Consider the following 21,306-nt stretch of genomic DNA (forward strand, 5'->3'; position numbering starts at 1 on the left):
TTGTAAAATTTCTTTTAGCCTCTAAAAATGCAAATCAAGTGGAAATAGCTTCCTTACATATTTTTTTTCTGACTTGAAGACCACAGCAGAAAGGAAGAGAAAAGGGAGAGGAGCCAGAAGAGGAAGGGAAAAAAGAGAATTTTACTCAAGTTAACATGGGAGTCTTCTATGTGAAACGGCACCAAAAGTTATTTACAGAGGGGAACACCATCTTCAAAACCCAAACAATCAGACCTGATCTCAGACTATATTGAGACTAGTTAGGATAGTTTAACCCCCAAGAATCTCTTGGTAGGAGAAAAGCCACTTTGAAGCAGAAAACAAAGCAGCAGAAAGTGGTTTTTCTTTGAAGGTGAATAAAATATATGAGGTTGAATCTAAAATTAAGCATTTTTAAAATTTATTACACTTTAATAAAGTGGATCCATTTCTCTCTTAAAATTTCCAAACTGAAATATTTCCCCTCTACCAGGGTGGCACTTTATGTAACATTTATGATGCATTCTAAAGCACATCTGAACCAAGTAATAAGAATGCTGTAGGTACATCACATTCTCTGAGTGTTTAAATTAAATATGCAGAGGAACAGTAGATTTTCATGCTCTGTACATCTGAGATAAGCGGCTGCTACCTGGCTAGCATAGGGAGTTGTAAATCACTGAGAGATTCCAAGTACTCTATTTTATAGCAGACAAATTATCCCCCAACTTCCACTACTTTTGGAGGAAAGATAAGAGAATTGCTTAAAGGGAAAATTGTAACATGCAAGATTCTCATTTAAGTCATTTCCACCAAAAACTGTCTTCAATAATATTATATTAGGAAAAAATGATGGGATAAATTATGTGATGGTTCTTTCCTGTTCCTTGGAGTGTTCCAGGCCCCAGGTTTTAGATGGATGACAGTGTTGATCTGACAGCACCAGTTGGCAGTAGTCATTATGTTATTCAACAGGATTGCATCTAAGAGGAGACTACTAAAGACTGACACAATTCTGGCCACATGGAGTTTTAAAAAGATATATTATTTTGGCTAAAACCTTTTATTTTAAGGGTCATTGCAAAGATAGTATTTATTTAGAAAATCATTTAGATGAAGACACGTGAAGGGAAATGGCAGATGTAACACTGAGCGCATAGAATCGATGTCTTCAATGAGTATGGTCACTACACTTAGACATTTAACACATATATGTACCCACGAACACACATGCTTAAATTCCTCATGATTACTGTCAAATATAGGAAATTGTGACACTAAGAGAACCCACTCAAGGAAGACAAAGAATGAAAATCCTGAGCTGAAACTCATAGGGATTTGGGGATCAAGATTAAGAAAAAAATCAATGACATCTATCAAAAGCTACAAAAGTTCCACATTATTGTGACTGGGTTTACTTAATAAGCCCCAGAGGCTAATTTACTAAACTTTCTAAGCCCCTAAAGTCAGTGTTTCCAGTCTGCTGACCAGGAATGTGAAGCACCTTCAAAGCTGGTCTATGGTTCCAAAGTCATTCCTGTCTAGAATGTCACCTTCCTCTTCCCCAGTAATGAGTTTCTGGCCACTGTCCATATTTAGCCCTTTGCTTCAACCATTTACTATGAAAGTCAACTCCATTTTAGGAAAAGACAACAGTTGTTTTTAATCACCAGATGTGTCCTTCCCCCAAGACATTGGAAGGAGTTTGAGAGACAGTTCAATGATGACACTATGAGAAGAAAAGTTCCACATGTACATACACATTTTTTTCTTGACAATCTATAGAATGAGCACTGACTTACTCCATCACCCAAATACTGACATCCTATGTTTTCTTCTTTGTGTGTTAGCATTATGCACAGGTGTTCCTATTTTTGTAGGTGTGTCTGTGTGTTGAGGTCAGAGGACAACCTTGAGCATTGTTTCCTCTCAGGAATTATCTGCCTCATGTTTTATTGAAACAGGATCTCTCATTGGACTTAGAGCTTACCTACTAGGGTAGGGTGGGTAGTAAGTTCCATAAATCTGTATGTCTCTGCCTCCCCAGAGCTGGGATTAGAAGAGCACAGCATCATCCTTTTTTGTGGGTTATGTGGATTCTGGGGAGTGATCTCAGGGCATAGTGCTTGTACAGTAAGCTCTTTAAGGACCAAAAATATCTCCATAGTCCTGCTTCCTTTTTTGACAAAAGAATTTCTCAATTGTTACATGATTCCATTGATGCATTTAAGAACAAAATTACTGGTGTTGGGATATTTGCTACCACTGTCTGAGCTCCCAAGTGGAAGACTGGCATTATGGTTCATGATGAGGCTGACTGGGGGTCCTGAAATAATGTAACATGTAAGTAGAGACTTTGAGCCTGAAGTCAGGGATCTCAGTTTGCACCGTGGTTTCACATCTCATTAGCTCAATATCCTTAGACAGGAAGGGTAACTTCTTTGAGATTTTATATCATGTACAATTATGACTGCTGTAATACTTAATCCACAGAGCAGTGATGGTTATGTGACAGATGGGAACCAAATGAAACAGAGCCTGAAATATAGGGGCTTTCAAAAGTTATTAGTCATTTTCTAACACAGAAAATGCTAATAAATTAGACTTGCCTAAGATGCTCTGGGACTGGGTCAAATTTCTGCAGTAATACTTTAAGCAATTAATAAACCAATCCTTGACAGAATAGAAAGAGCAGTAAAGCATCCAAAAGCTGAAGGATGTGAACCAATGATTATCAGTCAACATTTCTGATACTCTTTTGATACTTGTTTACAGTATCCAGAGATACTGTGATGCTTGTCTTATTGATGGCTCAATGTCACTGTAAACTTTGAATCATTAGAAAAGAGATCAACAACAAAAGGTAGCAAGGATTGGGTTTCTTTGCTAATTTTCCTTTGATGTACTTCATGAATTTAGTTAAGCAATAACAAAATGTAATAGGGTGTACCAATCCTCTGATTTTTGTTCTTCTATAAATGTTTTTAATAGAAGAAGTTGATCTCTAGCATTCAGATGTCTTATAAAAACAAGATCTTCAAATCTAGAATCCTTTGGCTGACCTGTTAACATACATGTCAGGCAACCCAGATCTGAAGCCTCTTTCTTCTGCCTTTTGATGGGTGCAACTGAAAAGTAGGTGTTCCTTGGTTTTCTCTTTTGTTTTTCATTTTAAAAATCCATGGATGGGGAGGTCATAGGCCCCAGAACAGAACTTATTACTGTTGTTTAGCCAAGTTGTCATGGTGACAAACTGCATTCTAAATGTTTATGCTTCTAACCATACACAAATGCTACTTAATCAGGAAAACTTCTCTTTGCAGTGAATGGTGGTAGATGTAGACTCACAACTGCTCAAGATGGTGAGGAACAGTGATGGAGATGAGTGCTTATCCCTAAATGGGGTCTTTATTTTGCTCCCTCTAAGGTACAGGGATATCACAGAGGGAACTGAAAGAATATAAGGGCTGGAAAACAGGAAGAAGGGGCTATGAAATGATACAGCCATTGCAAATTTGTTTCACATCAGTTGCAGTAGTCTGTGCAGGGCCTGCATAAGACTGGGCCTGTCAACTGCCAATCATGGATGGGGCAGGGACTCATAGAGGCCTCTTGCTGAACTATTGGTTACTGATGGGTTCTGGGCAAGGGATGTAACCATTTTCAATTGTGTACCCACTAGTCAACCCACCACACTCTAATGCACAGCTACAAACCTGGGGTCAAACAGAGGGTCCTGGGGTCAAATCAGTGGATCCCCAAAATGAACAGACAAAAAGACATGGATATGGGGAAGGGACTTGGTGGGGAGGGGACGACAGAAGTGGAAGGGAAATAGAGAATGAGAAGTGACAGTAACCAGAATGCATTGCATCAGTGGTCTCAACCTGTGGGTTACTACAACAGGAGGCACTGTATTAAAGGATCGCAGCATTAGGAAGTCTGAGAGCCACCACATTACATACATTTGCAATTGTCAGGAAATTTAATCAATTAAAAAAAAAAAACTAAAAACAAAAATAAAACAAACATCTAACTTCAGGATGAACTATTAGTAAAAAAGGTTACATTCTAAGAAAAAAATAAAAGTTTCCCATAACGTTTGTTCGTATTTTATCTGGAAATGTATTGCATTAACTATGCTGTGACTGTTCATGAAAGAGAGTCTAAAAATACCCTGCCCAGATTTCTGGATGTACTTTCCCTATCAAAGCTGCTTTAGCACTAAATGCTAATTGGCAATAATGAATGCAAATAGCACACATACATGTCAGTTAAGACAGCTATCAATTGTAAGACATGATCCTTGGGAAAGCTATCCAGTCCTCAGGAAAACTATTTGGGGAATTAGCAATACTCACTTTGCATAAATAATGAGTTAAAATGAAAATGCAAAGAAGTGACGATGCATTACAGTTATACACATTCCAAAGAAGAACACTTAAATTGAGTTGTATGTATGTAGATGTGTTAAATCTTCAGACAAGAATAAATTGATTAATAGATCATTAATATTTATTTGCAGACAAATACATATGTTAAAATCAGTGGGCCATAAAACAAACAAACAAAAAGATACGGATGTGGGAAAGGGACTTGGTGGGGAGGGGCACCAAAGATAAAGTACACAGGGCAACTGTCTTCTAAAGCATTATTAAGAACCAGTTGAATAAATAACCCAGTAGCCAGCAGTCTCCACTGCCGTGTTGATCCATCCCTGACACATGTCAGTGGGTATCCCAGTCCTGCTGTGAATTAGGAAACTGCTTGCTTTTTGTAAAAGAATCCATGAACCCGCTCCTTCCCCAGAAGTCCCTCTACAGAGCCTTGATTAGGTTCTCAGAGAGGTTAGTTTCCCTGTCCAGTGGGAAGCTTGGTTCAATTCCGAGCCCAAGAAAGTATGGTTTTCCTCATTGATAATGAGAGTCAGGAGCCTACATGTTGAAGTTCCTAAGAATAGCACAGCCATGATATATATGTGATCTTTATTACTACTGTCCCTTAGGAAGGGACTCAAAGGACCAGAATCCCAGACTTACCTCTAGGATGGATGTCTGCACTTGGAGGATCTGTTCATGGCCTTTGAGCTGCCGGATGCAGATTTTGCAGGACAGCTGGGTGGTGGTGGGCGTGTAGCGCTCCAGGGAGAAGGCACAGTGCAATGGCTGCCGGTTGCTGCTCCACACTCGGGAGAAGGGGACTTCCTGCAGTCGGGGAGGAGGAGAGGACAGGGAGTGAAGAGCAGAGCCCTGCTTCAAGGAACTAGAACAGCAGCGACTTAATCACAACAATTATGATGATGATGATGATCCTAGCAAAGATAATTGCCTAAGTGACTTTGGTGGAATTACAGAAATAATATTTCAGCATATGCCAGGCAGCACAGAAGTAATTAATGTCAATTCCAATTGATAACATTTGAATTCTTAAGCCATGCTGCAAGAGCTCAGACTTCACTCATTCACACACACACAAACACACACACACACACACACACACACACACACACACACACACACACACAAATGGATACCATTAAAATTTAACCTTTTTCCCACTAAAATTGATCTTCCTTAGAAGGCTCCTCTAGTCCATACTTCTATATAAGCTGGGAACAAAATGCTATTTTCTCATTTAAGTAAGAATTATACTGAGAAACTGACTAGTTGCCCATACCACAGACTCATGTAGACCTGTGTAGGGACAAATACTGCCAATGTATCTGATAGAACTGCATACAACCCAGAGAAGGACACAAACATGTTCAGTACCCAGAGTGACAGAGCTCTCTAATCACCTATGATTGGTCATGTATTAGGTAAGTGACCAAACAGTACAATATGAATGAGAAATAATAACAGTTCAGGTTTTGTCCCATCCTCAGTGACTGATATAACTCCATGGCAAATGTAGGTTTTACTAAACAAGAACGGAAATTATTCCCTTTCCCTAAAACTAGCTAGAGCATGATGACAAAGGCAATTTTTACTGTTTGTTCTCACTTATTTTTTGTTTGTTTGTTTTTAATGTGTTGAAAAGTATCTCCTTCCTAGTAATATTTGGTTGGGGACTTGGCAATGACCATGGATGCCCAGCTTCTAATAACCCTCATCATCACTTTTATTTCCTCTTTTTATCACCTCATTAATTTGCTCCTTTATTGCTAAAAATACAATTTTCTGCAAAGCTGAAGCTGAAAGGTGGCAAGAGATGTACGAAGTCTGGAAGCTGGAAACTCTAGAGTATGGCTAGTGATAGGCCTGTAGTGTGTTATAAGACCAATGCCACAATTATAATTATTCACTTTGGGGAACTGTTTATTCCTGAGCTTCAGTGTTCACACTTATAATTTGCTTCCTAATTTTCTCTAAAAGCTATATAGCTATAGATCTAAATTTTGGATGGTGTTGTGAGTGACTGTTCTCTAAGCCAATCAGTTGCCATCATGGGATGTTCAGCTCTTCGAAAGGTTCATCCCAGCTGGGTTTGTTGACTGTTTGCATCCCCTCATAGTGGGATAGGAAGGGTCATGAGACCCTCACCTAAGTATCCAACTGTTTTCTTCCATAGCTGTATACAGATCTGCCTTAATTGCATGTGGCCTCAGGGAGGAGCAAGTATATATATATAGGCCAAGGGAGACTAGGGGAAGGAGGCTCCATCAATGTACCTATGCGGAAGCCCTCATAACTACTGGGTGAGGGCTTTCTAGGTACAACTTGTTGGGGTATGGAGAACCCCAAACCCTGTAAGAAGCATCTCACCTATGTTCTATAAGGAAACCCATTAAATACTCACTGGTTCCAAAGTGTGAACTTTGGTGGAATAGTGCCTCTATTTGTCATTGGAAATTTAGGAATGGGAGAAGCTGCTGCTTATGTCTCCCTTTGGGGAGGGATTTTAACAACAAATACTTTCTGGAGTAAGCATCAAGGATAGATGGATTTTAGATTTTTAGATTGCTCTATGCTTAAAGAGGATATAGCAAGCTTTGGAGAAGATGAGAAAACAAAATTAAGCATTCACAATTACCATCCATCTTAGCAAGAATATAACAACTGTGTAGGGCTTTTGTTTTCTTGTATTTGTTCTTAATCCTGAGCCAAAGAAGTCAGTGGACTTTCCTCAGAAGATGTACTGAGGGATCAGAGGAGGCCTCAAGTATGACCATGATTTGTAGCATTTCACAATTCCTCCTTCTGAGCCTTCTCCCATTCTGCAACCCATGGGTCACTCCTAAGTCATACTTCAGCCTCCTACACATCTCCCTCTGCCCACTGAACTCAATCCCATCTGCTTGCACATGACCAACTGTCATCTCTCTTTGCAAGGCTCTAATAACTACATCTCTGGCATTTATCTCACCATCAGTCCCTGGCACTGTAGTCCTGAGGCACTCTACAAATGCTACTTGGCATTTATTTCTCAGGCATTTTGCCATCTCTCTTCCATGGTCATTTAGCAAACTTTCCTAAGCACATTACACCTCACTGGAGCTGAATGAAGTAGTGTTTCACACTCTTCTGCCTCTAGTCTCTACTAGACAAGCTTGGCAGGGTGTGGAGCCTCACAGGAGAGTCAAATGGAAGTCAGTTGATTGGCACCCATCAGGCAACAGCATCACAGTCTCTCACTTCTAGTCATGAGAGACACTGATGTGACCATCACCTAGGGGCTTGACCTTTATCCCATGATCCCTTTGCTTGATGGTTCACAGCAGACTCCAATGCCTTACATTATAAATCCAGCTGGGCCTTCCCAGGTCTCAATCATTTCATGCCCTGCACCTGCTCTCTACATTCTCATTCTAATAATCTCTCAGATGAAATCTCCTTTTTACCAGTTGATTTTGTAAAGTTACTTTGTATGTCTCCTTCAGAAAAACCAACTACAGCACAGAGCTGTGATGTTAACAAGTGGGTTTTATTTGCTAGAACAACTTAAATTTTAGTCATTACAGCATAATGTAAGCACTTGGCTTTCAGGGTTAGACAGAGCCCAGTTCAAAATCCATCCCTCAAGGAAAATCTACATTTTCTGCTGTGGGTTGGGATCCTTGGTCACACTTACATTTTCTTAAACAATGGTACTGACCACTTCTTTGAAAGTGCCCTCTAATATCACTTGCTAAGTTTCCTGTATTTTCCCCCAAACACTAGAACATAGGAGATTAATACCCTGTGCAAAGATAGTCTTTCCTTGTAGAAAGACATGAGAATCAGCATAAAAATGTCTTCTCTCCTGTCTCTCCATGCCACTGCACACAATCAAAACACTTTTAAATCTGCATGGAAAAAAGACAGTACTGAAGGAATAGTTTTTCATTGTTGAGTTGAATAGCAGCTGCCAATAGTGTTCAACAAAACATTTAAAAATAATAGAACTGGAAGCACTGTGATTAGTGTATTTTCTCAGGGCAATTGTTTCTGCTTCCATTTAATCCCCAAAAAAGAAAGGGGGGGAGAGAAAAATCCACCCTTTTCCCCAAACAAAACAAAAACAAACTACTAACAATGCTCACTGAGCTGAGAGAAACGGTGCCGAGGACCAAGTGTTGCAAAGTTATGTGCGGCAAAAGAATTCCGGAAATGTTTTCATTCTGGCCCCCATTATAATTAGGTTCCTAGCAGATGGAGAGAATGTAAATCATATCCTAGCAGGAGATAGACACTGACTTCTGGAAGATTCATAGCATGCTGCAAAGACAGCTGTCTTTATCCTAGGGACATGACAACCTGACTTTGTGCTTTATTGGTTCTAAATAAATAAATAATTGCTGCCATAAAGCTTATCATAGCTTTCCAAGCCAGAGTCAATAAAGATAAAGGGAAATTATAATGAAGACGCTTGAGGTCCCATGACCTGTTGAGAGTGGGGCTCTTTAGTTACCTCCCAGTTGGGGCAAGGAGAGGGCTGGATGACAGCCATAGTGGGTTACTAATTATGGTAGTCTTGAATCTTGGGAAGAAAATATGGAACAGTGAGTTACTTGGGAATGCTAGCATTATGGGATGAGCAGAGGTTTTTCTTTAAACCAAAGTCAGTGGGTGCTGCTGATGGCCCCTCCCTTCTCACATACAGAAGCTGTATGACTTTTTGTGTGATGTTGGACTCCAGTACTTGATTGGAAATCAAAGTGATCCCCCTAAACCTAACAGGCCTCATCTTCTCAGAGCTCAGGACACAGACCTAACTCACACTGTTTCAAAACAACTTGTCATGCAGCGGTTGCTGTCTGACAGGAAGATAATTTTTGAACCCCTCTTTTAGGCTTGTAGTTCCTGGGAAATTCCATCTCCCGGAACAAAACAGGATGCCATCTTGGAATGTGTGCCAATTGCAATATATCAGTTCCTAGTCTGTCAGTTTGTAGTTAGAAGGAGACAAATAGATAGTAATAGCATCTCCAGTTTCCCATGCTTTGAGCTGGGAGATGACAGGGAGATTTAGTGATTAAAGATCAGACCACATGTCAGGACTAGCATGATTTTCTGTTTCTGTAACATCTCTCAGAGATAACCAGAGAGAGAGAGAGAGAGGTCCCATTATTTCCTAAACACTAAGCCCCGTTGAATACTCTTCCTCTGTTATCCACACCAAGTTTGTCAGTACAAACAATGATCCACATGAGGGTCAATCAGTTTGACCACAGATCCAACCCAAAGTGCTTTGATCTAATGTCGGGAACAGCTACAGTGTGGCCATTAAGCCCACTGCAATGCTCACTTATATGATCTGAGGGACTTAGCACTGGTATGGGCCAAGATTGGTAGGTAAGGGTGGTAGGAAGGAAGGAAGACCAGAGTGGAGAGTAATTTGGGGTTAGAAAAATGAAGTGGAAATGAAGACTTGGTGGCAAGCCCCCTGCCGTCGAGAAAATGAAACTGCTTTTTAGTCTTCCAACACCCTTCTCAAACTAGGCTCAACTACAGAAGGCAAATATTTATACATGTTCACAACCTCCATGGATTCCAACCCATGCTAGTAGTGAAGCATGTTAGATTCCTTGCATTCCAGTGCTTTTTGGCTCTGGTCAGTGCTGTTGCATTCTGGGAGGTCTGTAGGTACCTGCCCCCCACCCCCCACTCCATCCTCTTGGGCTCAATGTATTCATTCTATGTCTTTGGTTCTGGAATTATTATTTAAGAGTCTAGAAAGGAATGGCTCTTTCATTCATCTTATTTTTTTTTTCAATCTTTCAGCACTAAATGCAATAGCAACTTTGGACTTACTGACTTGTTCAGACACAGGGCAAAGAACCTATAAAGATTAATATACAGGCATTCACATGGTTAGCAAGACTCGTCTTAACAATACTCTCAAACTCAATCTGGAACAGAAACTTTGAATACTACCTCCCGGAAAACAAAGACATTTGGGTCTTGAATATCACCAGCACTCCACTGATTCAAGAATCTTCTATCAGGAAATTTGTTGACTGTGCCAACTCAAAGGGGGGATAATTGGAACCCTGAGAGATGTTCATGCCATTTTGGATATTTGAATGCACTAAAACTGTTTAGGGAGGAGTTGTTGCCCCAAAGCAAGACTTACGAGACTTAAATGGGAAAATAGAGACTTGTATCCAGTTTTAGATTTCTGCATGTTTCAAGTTGGAAGCATTGGTGGCCCAGCTTTTTCTATCATGGAATGTCTGTGTTTTTTCTTTGCCAGATTCTGGCTGGTTCCCATTTTGAATAACTATATGTTAGTGTAACGAGTGTGTGTGTAGGGGTGTGTGTGTGTGTGTGTGTGTGTGTGTGTGTGTGTGTGTGTGTGTGTGTGTGTGTTGTGTGTGTTTAATAAATACTAAAAGAATGGAAAGGTTAAAAAGCCTCACGTGACTCTGTATCCATGCTGCCTGATGTAAAAATGTCCTGTAATTGTAAATTAACATGAGTCTACCAGAAACTATTCTGGTGTTAAGGAAATGTCCTGTCATTTGAAGAAAAGGTGGCCTGCTTATGATAGCAATGAAGGGAATTCTCAGACTTCAATGTCAGGATCACAAATTTCTCAGATATCTTTTTATGGTAAGCATAACTGAATCACCCTGAGATGTGAAAAAAAATCTTTATTAGGAGACATATGCATGCTAATATATAAATATCTTTATGTATTTATAAAAGGACTCCAGGGAGGCTTCCTCTTGCTTTTGCTTTCTGACTAGGGGTATCTTCTCATCTTACTCATTACATTTGGCAGCAAGCAGTTCACATATGAAGGGTAACATCTTTGTTCTCAGCCACAGCTATCACTCAAATTCATCACCCTGAGACGTTCTGCCTCTTCACTGCTGACTGTGATTAAAACAGTGTCTCACATTGATTGATTTTAATAAAAACAACACACAATCCTTACTTTTAAGTGATTAGATTTCCATCTTAAACCTATACTGAACAATTCAAACAGAGGAACGGAGTGCCACATAACCCGAGAGGCGAGGATTTTTTCCCCACTTACGAGACACCTGTGAATTTAGGACAGTATGTTCCACTCAAACTGTTAGATCTCTCACAGTTTGGAGGTGCAATCCATACAGGAAGGCCCCTCCCAGGTTTGCTGGTCACAGCAGAACTGTTTCTGTGAGAAGCCCCTTTGGCGGATACCTGGCATGCAGTGAAAGGTTTGATCCTCCAGAGGAATGGAGGGATGTCAAGGACAGATATCTGAAGACTGAAGGTATTCCCTTTGAAATGCAGCAGCTTTGGTTCTTCCAGGAGCTGGCCACCTTGGTGCCGTTCATCGGAAACCACTTCCTGTAGGAGCAGGAAAGAAAAGGAAGAACCACATTGAGGCATATGGCTTTGTGTACACGACCATGCACACCTCTGACACAGACACACACTTCCGTAGCCAGATAGAGCCCCAGACTTGGGATTGAAAGCTGTTGAAAAATAGGGATTTGGTCACCAAGAGACAACTGTTCTTTCTTGCTTATGTTACATATGCCTATGTAAATTTATTTATTTTGCGTGGTATGGGCACTCAGGTGTAGAGGTGAGCCGTCAAATTGCAAGAATCATTTCTATCATTTCACCCTGTGAGTTCCTGAGATTGGACTCAGGTCACCAGGCTTGGTGGCAAGCGCCTTTACCTGCTGAGCCATCTTGTTGGCCCTTGCTGAGTTTTTTTTTTAATTTTTTTTTTATTATTAGTATACATTCCTTCTACAAAATAATGGGCATCATTATTTTACACATGTACACCATGTACTTTAATCATAACAACCCTGTTATCCTGCTCCTGCTTCCCCTTCTCCTTTCACAGGTCTCTTCTCACACAGTCCCTTTTTTACTTTTGTGTCTTATTTTTTAAATCCAGAAACTGTCTGAGAATTCATGATTTTTCTGAGTCTATATTATTTCCCTAACATGATACTCTTTTGTTCCATCCATTTTCTTGTAAATGCCATTTCCCTGATCATTCTGACTGACCACCCCTCCTCCTCTGTGTACATATGCCACACTGACTGTATCTATTCAGCCACTGATTAACGTCTCGGTTGATTCTCTAAGTTAGTTATTGTGAACAGTGTTGCACTGAACAAGGCCATGTAGGTGTCCTTGTGTTACGCTGGCTTTGATTTCTTCATGAGTGCTACTCTTGGATCCAACAGTATATTTTTAATTTTTGGAGGAACCTCCATACTGATTTTCATAATGGCTAGAGTAACTTATATTTCTTCCAGCAGGGCTCCCTCTGCCTCCATCCACTTGAGCCAGCATGTGTTATTTATTTTCCTGATGGTATTCCTTCTGGTGGCTGCTTTTAAACTCACTGGAACTTTCCTTAAACTAAAACTCCTCCTTGCCTCCAAGCTGATTCTAATACCATTGAGTTTCTAGGAGTATATGGGTTTCATTTGGATGTGACATCCCCCAGGGATCAACAGCACACAGTGCTATACCTTCACAATACAGGCAGACAAGGCGTTCTCTACTCTACTGCAATTCTTCACTAAGACAGGCATTATCTAACATTCCTTTTTGGCTCAAAATAAATGTTCTGGAGTGCGTGTTTATTTGTAGTAGTATTCATAAGAGTTTTTAAGCCAAAAGGCCAGGAAAAAGAAGTTCTTTATCAAGTTAGCCTGACTTCAGAAACAAGAAATCAAATTTCCAAGGTAAACACTCCCGTATGTTTCACTGAGAGATCATTATAATTACACTCATGACAAACAAAGCCCACACAGGTTCGACTCAGCAAACACTTAATTGCTTCTGAATTTGTTGTGACCAGAATTACATTGATAGGGCAAGTGGAACAGCTAGATAAATATGTATTCTGAAAAATATTAAATTACTGTAGAAGTAAGGCTTTCAGTGACTAGAGATGAAAACCCTTCCCAGGTCCATTTGTGGAATCACCCTTGACTTATAGTTTCCTTGGAGACCCAGGAGAAAATACCAAGCCATACAGCCTTTATGTACTACAGTCTGCAAGATGCTACAATCAGTTGGAAGAAGTGCAGCAATTTGATGAATAAGCACAATTTGTACTTCAGTTATTAGAGGCTAAAAGCAGTCCCATAGTGTGTCTATCTCCTGCCTTGAGTTATAAGGACACTTCTTTTTAAGATTCTAGAAATTTGAGGTACCAGAACTTCACATACTTGCCAAACATTCTAACACAGATTTACATCTTTGTCTCTAAAAATGTTTCATTTTGAAATAGGGTATTACTAAGTTACACAGGCTGTCCGGAATTCATGGTTCTCCTGCCTCAATATCCCATGTGGTTGTACATGTGATCTGCACACCTGATTATAGAATGACAATTATAAAAATGTTTCTAACTTGCATTCTTGAGTAGTTTACTGGCTAATTTTTTAGTCAACTTGACACATTCTAGGGTTATCTGGGAAGAGGGACCCTCAACTGAGAAAATGACCCCATCATATTGACCTATAGGGAAGATTGTGGTACATTTTCTTATTTAATGATTGATGTGGAAGGGTCCAATACACTGTGGGCAATGCTCTTCCTACATATGTGGTCCTGGGGTATATGAAAAAAAAAACTGGGCTATTCATGGGTACCAAGCCAGTAAGCAGCATTCTTTTGGGGACTCCGCTTCAGGTTCTGACTCCAGGCTCCGGCCTGAGCTTGATGACTTCTCTTCATGATGGACTGTGACTGCGACCATTAAGCCAAATCAACCCTTTCCTCTCCGAACAGCTTTTGGTTATGGTACTGTTTTTAATCACAGCATCAGAAAGCAAACTAAGACAAGTAGATTGTGGAAAGGTTGCTCCTGTAGTATGCCAGGATAAAATGACCGAGTTCCACTCCATGTTCTATAGCTCTGTGTTTTTGCTTGGGGGAAGAACATTTCTTGGGACTTGTCTACCAGTGGCAAACTTGCTATGAACATGAAGATGTTCTCTTTCCTCACTGTCTAGCACAATGACCATGAACCAAGATGGCTATTAATGCACTTGAAACATGGCAGTTGGGACTGCAGCACTATATTTTTAATTAATTTAAATATATACCTGTGGCTAACAATTACTGCACCAAGTAGAAACCTCATGTCATCAGAGACTGCAAAGTTGGTTATAACATGTGGCCTGTGTCATTCATGCCGAGTGGTGGGAAACAGCCAGGGTGGGGAAGAGAATTAATCCTAATTAACTCTTAATGCATAGTGGGATAAGACATTGGCAATGTAATAGATTGAGGCAGTAGTTCCTTCATGTGAGATTCAATGAGTGTCCATTGGATCTATGCTCCGGTTGGACACTGATTATGTAGCTATGCAACCATGCACCACCAAGCAGCTGACATATGATCATTATGTTGTGTTCACGAATGAGAATACAAATATGCATATATGATGATTTATGTCAGTAGATGCTGTATTTACAGGCGATCCTACTGAGGTTACTAGAGTAAGGAAGTTATTTGCCTAAAGTTACATGGCTAATGACAGAGAATAGAACTGTCCATCTTCATCACAGTCCAGTATTTCTTTGCATAGACATTCTTGTCTTTTGTTACAGTAGGCTTACCATTTTCTTAAAGTCATGTGACATTCAGACTACTATCCCTGCTCTATCATGGATAATTTTTCATTGGTGCAAGACATAGTTATAGGATGACATAAGTCAGTGTATGTCTACTATATATATAATTTAATATATAATACAATTACATACACACACACATACACACACATATATATAATTTAAACATTCCTTAAAATGCAGGAAGTGTGGTAGAAATGATGAGGAGATAGCTCAGTAAGTAAGAGGACTTGGTTTGGAAATATGAGGACATGCATCTGGATTCCCAGCACCCACACAGAAAGCTAGGCATGGCTCTACAATACACTCTGTGTGTCAGCTTTGATGGGCGAGTAACCCAAAACTCCATGGCCAGAAAGCCTAAAGGCTTCCGGTTTGGTGAGACATCCTAATTTAGAGTCCTCAGAGGAAGGTATAGAGGAAGACACCTGACATTCTGCTTTGATGTTGCCATGTAGGTGCACAAGTATATGCTCTTCCATACCCATGTGCACACCACATACACACACACACACACACATACACGCACCAACCTGTACATATATAACATACACATTATATACACATACTACACACACACAACACAAACAACACACACCATACACACATGTACATGTACAACACAGATGTACAACAGTAAAGACTCAGCAGACACATACACACACAATGCAGAGAGGAGAATTTGCAAAATCAATGTGCAGCTACTTAAAATTATCAAGTAGTGAGAGGTATCATTTTAAACGGCTTGCTTTAGGCTCTTTATTTAAATACAAGTGTTTTTATGTTTTGTCTTTTAGCTTACTGATTTACAAGAACCAGCTACGTGCAATTAACATTGCCTAGTCTTTGGCAAAATATTAAGCAATTAGATCAATTCTGAAACAAGGTAATTATTAAATGAAAAGGCCCCATCACAAACTAATCACTATATATTTACATATTTATAAATGTATAGTTGGCTTTAGAGTCAAAGAAAAAAAACTCCCAAGTACAAAGAACTTTAAAATCAGATATTTTGACCTTGTCAGAGAAGTGCAATCCTGAGCGGAGTGCAATGTGGTATTCTTAGGAGCTGGAGAGCTGTGGGGTTTTGTTGCTGTTGTTTGTTTGTTAATTTTTTGATATGGTTTTGATATTTAGGCCAGGATGGCTTTGAACTAAGGATTCTCCTGCCTCAGCCTATAGAGTGATGATGGTATTACAAATGTACACCCCTGAAACCAAGTACACATGGATTTGTGAAGCAGTCATGTACACACCTCTACTGAACTCATTTTGAATCATCTACATGGACAATGCGGCCTGACAGTCACTCCATTTTGCCTCCTGTTAAATCTCTCCTTCTGCTTAGATGATTCTGCTACTGAAATAAGAAAACCTGGTTCTGTATGTATAAAATGTCCCTGTAATGCTCTGGATGGTGATTTTACTGGCCCTTAACTTCTTCATGTCACACTCAGGCCTGTAAGCCTTCCAGCTCTTGAAGCTGCAGCCAGGAGAAACCTGCACATTGTAGCTCACTGAGCTCTTTATGTTGATTTAATGAGACAGCCAGCAATAGTCAGGTATGCTTCAGGGATACTAACAGAGGCAGACTGAATTTACATATTTATGAGACAAAACTGTTTGAACTTAACACACACATACACATATATACATATTGTGTTGCTGTGGTGTTTTCCTTTAAATGCTTTACATGAACAATATTTCCCAAGGTTGCATTATTGATAAACATAAGAACTACATCTGGAGGAAATCCTTTGAAATTAGGTTCTAAATCCACATTAATGCCAAATAAGTAATGAGTACCGAGAGGTACTGAATAGACTTGCCGACTGCTGTGAAGGGGAAAACTGAGCTTTGTTTTTCTTTACATCCTGAGATGAAGATACAAGATCTCAATTCTTTGCTTTCTTCATGTCAAAGGTTATGGGTGTGTGTGTATGTATGCTCGCACATGCATGCTGTGTATGCCATTCTGTCCTAAAATGGAGTAACAAAACCAGGTCTGAAAATGTAACTGCTTTGAAACTGTATCTTGAATCCTTAGCCTTGAGTCTGACGCATCCACAGAGGCACAGCCTCAGCAAGGAGGCACAAAATGGCTGCTCCCACCATTTCAGAGGAGGCATGGAGAGGAGAGGATGGAACTCCTGCAGCCTTTCTTAGCTCAGCCCTCTCTCACCTCCAGGCAGTGGACATTTTCTATTTGTCAGCAGCACACCTGAGTTGATCTAATTTTTTGTGAAGTCAGTTGTAGATGTCTTTATTAGAGCACATCTTAAAAGCCTCTAAGCCTATACTAAAATAGACCTTAGGCAGCGAGATGACTGTTTTGTTTGTGTCATTTGAAGACATGGCTGTTTCCACTCAGTGTAGTCCAGAAAAATTAGAATTAAGCAGGGAAACCCTGCAGTCAGGATGGAGGAGACAGGTTGGAATAGTGTCTGTTTACTCAACTGCTTCAAATGGAATATTCTTTGATGGAACCACTGTATTACTTGTCCATAATCAGGTGTTAGCAGACAGGTAGATTTGGTTTGGAGGCTCATCCTCTTGCAAAGGATTTCTTCTAGCATTTAAGTGTTTTATGAGACAGAACTTCCCAGTGAGATATGAATGAGAAAAAAGACGTAACCATGCCCCTACAGCAGCCTTCCTTCTTGGTGAAGAGCCAAGCTCTAGCTCAGCGCATATTTGTTATCATTTCTTTGAGATGCAACAAATACAACAGTTGTCACGAGCGTGTCCTAACTACGATAAACATTTCATTATAGTGATAGTTGAAACAAATTCTAAGATGGGCAATAACTGCCGAAATGCTCTGTGAAAAAATTCTATACTAATTTTGATAAACATAAACTCTATTAAAAATGCCAAAAATGTACATCAGAGAAGAGACAGCCTTTCAACTACTGTTGCTGAGAAACTCAGATATTCACATGAAGAAGAGTGAAACTATCCCTCTCCCTCTCCCTGTGTAATTATCAGCCCTAGGACAGGCAAGCTGGCCTAGTGAGTAAAGGTGTTTGCCATCGAGCTTGAAGACCCGAGTTTGATCCCCAGGACCCACATGGTGGAAGAAGAGAGCCAACTTCCATAAAGAGCCCTTTGAAGTCCACACTCATACAGCACAAGTATGGCAAAGCTTACCATACCCCCCCCCCCCCCCCCCCCCCCCCCCCCCCCCCGCCCACTGCTACTAAATAAACAATGTAACTAAACACCAACTCTAAATAGATTAAAGACTTTAATTTAGACTTGAAACTTAGAAACTGTTACAAGGAAAAGTAGAGAAAATACTTCAAGACACAGGTATAAGCAAAGAGTTCCTGAATAGGACTCTAGTCACTCAGGAAGCAATGTTAACAATTGCCAGCTGAGGTATCATGGAATTAAAAGTCTTCTGAACAGTTGAAGGGAAGAGTACATTGGGTGAAAGGACATTCTACAGAATGTGAGAAAATCTTTGCTAGCTATTTGCTTGAAGATTAATCTCTAGACTATTCAAAGAATTCAAAAGAAAAAAACTAAGCAAATGGGGAAAAGATCAAACAATCAATTAAGTAAATGGGCTGAAGAACTAACAAATAGTTCTTAAAAGATGAATTACAAATAGCCCATAAACATCGAAACATGTTTAACTTCTCTAGCCATCTAGAAATGAAAATTAAAAACATGTTGAGATCCTATCTCACCCCAGTCAGAATGATAGTCATTAAGAAAATAAAGAATAAGAAATTCTGGCCGGGCGGTGGTGGCGCACGCCTTTAATCCCAGCACTCGGGAGGCAGAGCCAGGTGGATCTCTGTGAGTTCGAGGCCAGCCTGGGCTACCAAGCGAGTCCCAGGAAAGGCGCAAAGCTACACAGAGAAACCCTGTCTCGAAAAACGAAAAAAAAAAAAAAAAAGAAATTCTGCAAACGTGTGGACAAAGAGAAATTTTACATTCTGTTGGTAGGAATGGAAACTAGTCCAGCCACTATCAGAATCAGTACAGAGATTTCTCAAAAAACTAGCAGTAGCTCTATCATACAACCCAGCTATCCAACTTTTGGGTACTTATCCAAAGGGTTCTAAGTCAACATATCCCAGTGATAATTAAACATCATTGTTTTTTGTGGCACTATTCAAAATTTGAATTATAGGAGCAACTAAGGTGTCCAATACAGAACTATGAAGAAAATTGTATACATTCACAATGGACCTTTTTTTAAAATTTTTTTTTAGCTATAAGGTGCAAAGTGATATTTGTAGACAAGTAGATAAAACTGGAGATAATTCTAAGTGAATTAAATCAGTCTCAGCAAGACAAATATTCTGCTTCATTTATGGATTCTAAATTGGTTTTGTTGGGGTATTTTTATCAAAGCTACAGAAAATAAACTAAGAGAGGGCCTAATGGAAGGAGGTGGAGGTGTGAGATAGGGAAGATTATGGGACTCTGGGGCCTCATGATATGCTCAATATACACTATAGACTTGTATAAAAATGTCCTTGTGTTAAAACAGTTCTATGTACAATGAATATATACAATGAAAATCGTAAAAGTGTTAATAACAGTTAATGTCTATTATCGTGAGTACATGAATATGTGACTATTTCCCAGCATTGTATATATTTATTTAACAGCTTTTACTACATACTTGAAGTTAGAAACTAAACTGGTAATTAGCAAAAACTAGAATGTTATTGTTTTATTTTTAGTTTTATGGCTTATTAATAGTCTTGGACATGGTACAAATCAAGTATTTTTCTGTGTATGTGGGGGGAATACTGTGAGGGTGATAGAAAATAAGCCAACAATGTACACAGTATTTTTAGCTCATACCACTTTAGCTGATTTTAGCCATGAAGTGTTTTAGAGTCTCAAAGAGTGAATTGTTGAAGCTTTCTTAAAATGAAACAGTTTTAATGGGTTAGTAACTACTAATGAATATCACACATCAAACCATAAAATACAACCCAGATGATTTAAGATATTAAAGGGACACCAGTGATTCTATGTGGAAAGTTCTGAATACATTACATAGTAAGATGAAATACAAACCATGAGTACATAACAGGGAAAGAAAGAAAGAGAGGAAGAAAGAAAGAAAGAAAGAAAGAAAGAAAGAAAGAAAGAAAGAAAGAAAGAAAGAAGGAAAGGAAGGAAGGAAGGAAGGAAGGAAGGAAAAATGAGGGAGGGATGGAGGGAGGGAGGGAGGGAGAGATGGAGGGGGGAGGGTAGAAGAAAAGGAAGAGAAGAAAAGAAAAGAAAAAACTAGATGGCTATATTCTGGGTGAAGAAGTCTTTTCTCAGAAAAGCTTCAAGTTATGTTTTATTCTATCCATGATTCAAAAAAGTTATGCATTCCAGGTTGAGGATCTCTTAGAAACCCAGAAGGGATGTGTGGCCTCAGCTGCTCATGACAGCTATCACAAACACCTTCCAATAACAAGTACTACCAACTGCTACTTGAAAACCTTCTTTATCTTAGGTAATTGGAGGGATAAAAGGCCACCAGTGTAAAAAATATTTAATGAGTGAGGTTCAAAGTTGTATCTACTGAGCAACATTTTCCTAAAGCAAAGCTAAAGTTTTACCGACATAGGCATACTTCTGAATAATGCAATAAGGATACCTGTATCCCACAGGGACAGAAGAGCATTTTCCCTAGCACAAAGAAGGGTGGAGAGCCAGCAGGAATAGACAGTAAATTGGAAGCTGAGCTTAGCATGTTTTTAGGACTTCCCTTGCAATGCAAATCTGTTCAAACAGTTGAGTTGCTGTAAAATCTGGTTGCATCAAAGGGAATGAAAATAGATTGTTGAAAGATACTGGGAACAAACTGTCTAGGAAAATATCTATCTTACTAGTGCATATATAAGCAGTGAGACTACTGTTCCAAGGAAGGTCCAAACTGGTTGAGGGCTAACTTTGATGTCAATGAATGAATGTAATCAACAGTGGATTATCCCTAAGAGACTGGAGTTCTCAACTCCAGTTTGCTCCATTTTCAACACCTGGATGAGTTACTAAACATCATCTAGTTGGAATCATTGGTGCATTTTAGACAACTATTTAGTGTTTGTAGTAATCCCAACATGCACTTCTCTAGTTATTCATTCTTTGTGTTTTGAATCCCAAATGCATTTTCTCTTATAAAGAATTCTCCTTTGAGGGATTGGAGGGAGGGTGAATGAATAACATAAAATAACAATTATAGAATGAGAATTAATGCTTCCTTGGAACTCTACACAAAATCCCATGTGCATTAAAACAAAAGCCCCTATGGGGAGATAAGACTAACATGACCT

At 39.5% G+C, this 21,306-nt stretch overlaps 1 protein-coding gene across 1 annotated transcript in view; it reads right to left on the minus strand.

Moving 5' to 3' along the window:
- Positions 1-21,306, minus strand: part of Unc5d (unc-5 netrin receptor D) — a 553,430-nt gene that overhangs the window by 23,500 nt on the left and 508,624 nt on the right. The window contains 2 exon segments of the mRNA XM_052751943.1: positions 5,019-5,183; positions 11,589-11,738. Of these exon segments, the coding sequence (XP_052607903.1) occupies positions 5,019-5,183; positions 11,589-11,738 (315 nt within the window).

This window comes from Peromyscus californicus, unplaced genomic scaffold (assembly GCF_007827085.1).
Source record: "Peromyscus californicus insignis strain IS unplaced genomic scaffold, ASM782708v3 Scaffold_23__1_contigs__length_62951481, whole genome shotgun sequence".
Taxonomy (NCBI): domain Eukaryota; kingdom Metazoa; phylum Chordata; class Mammalia; order Rodentia; family Cricetidae; genus Peromyscus; species Peromyscus californicus.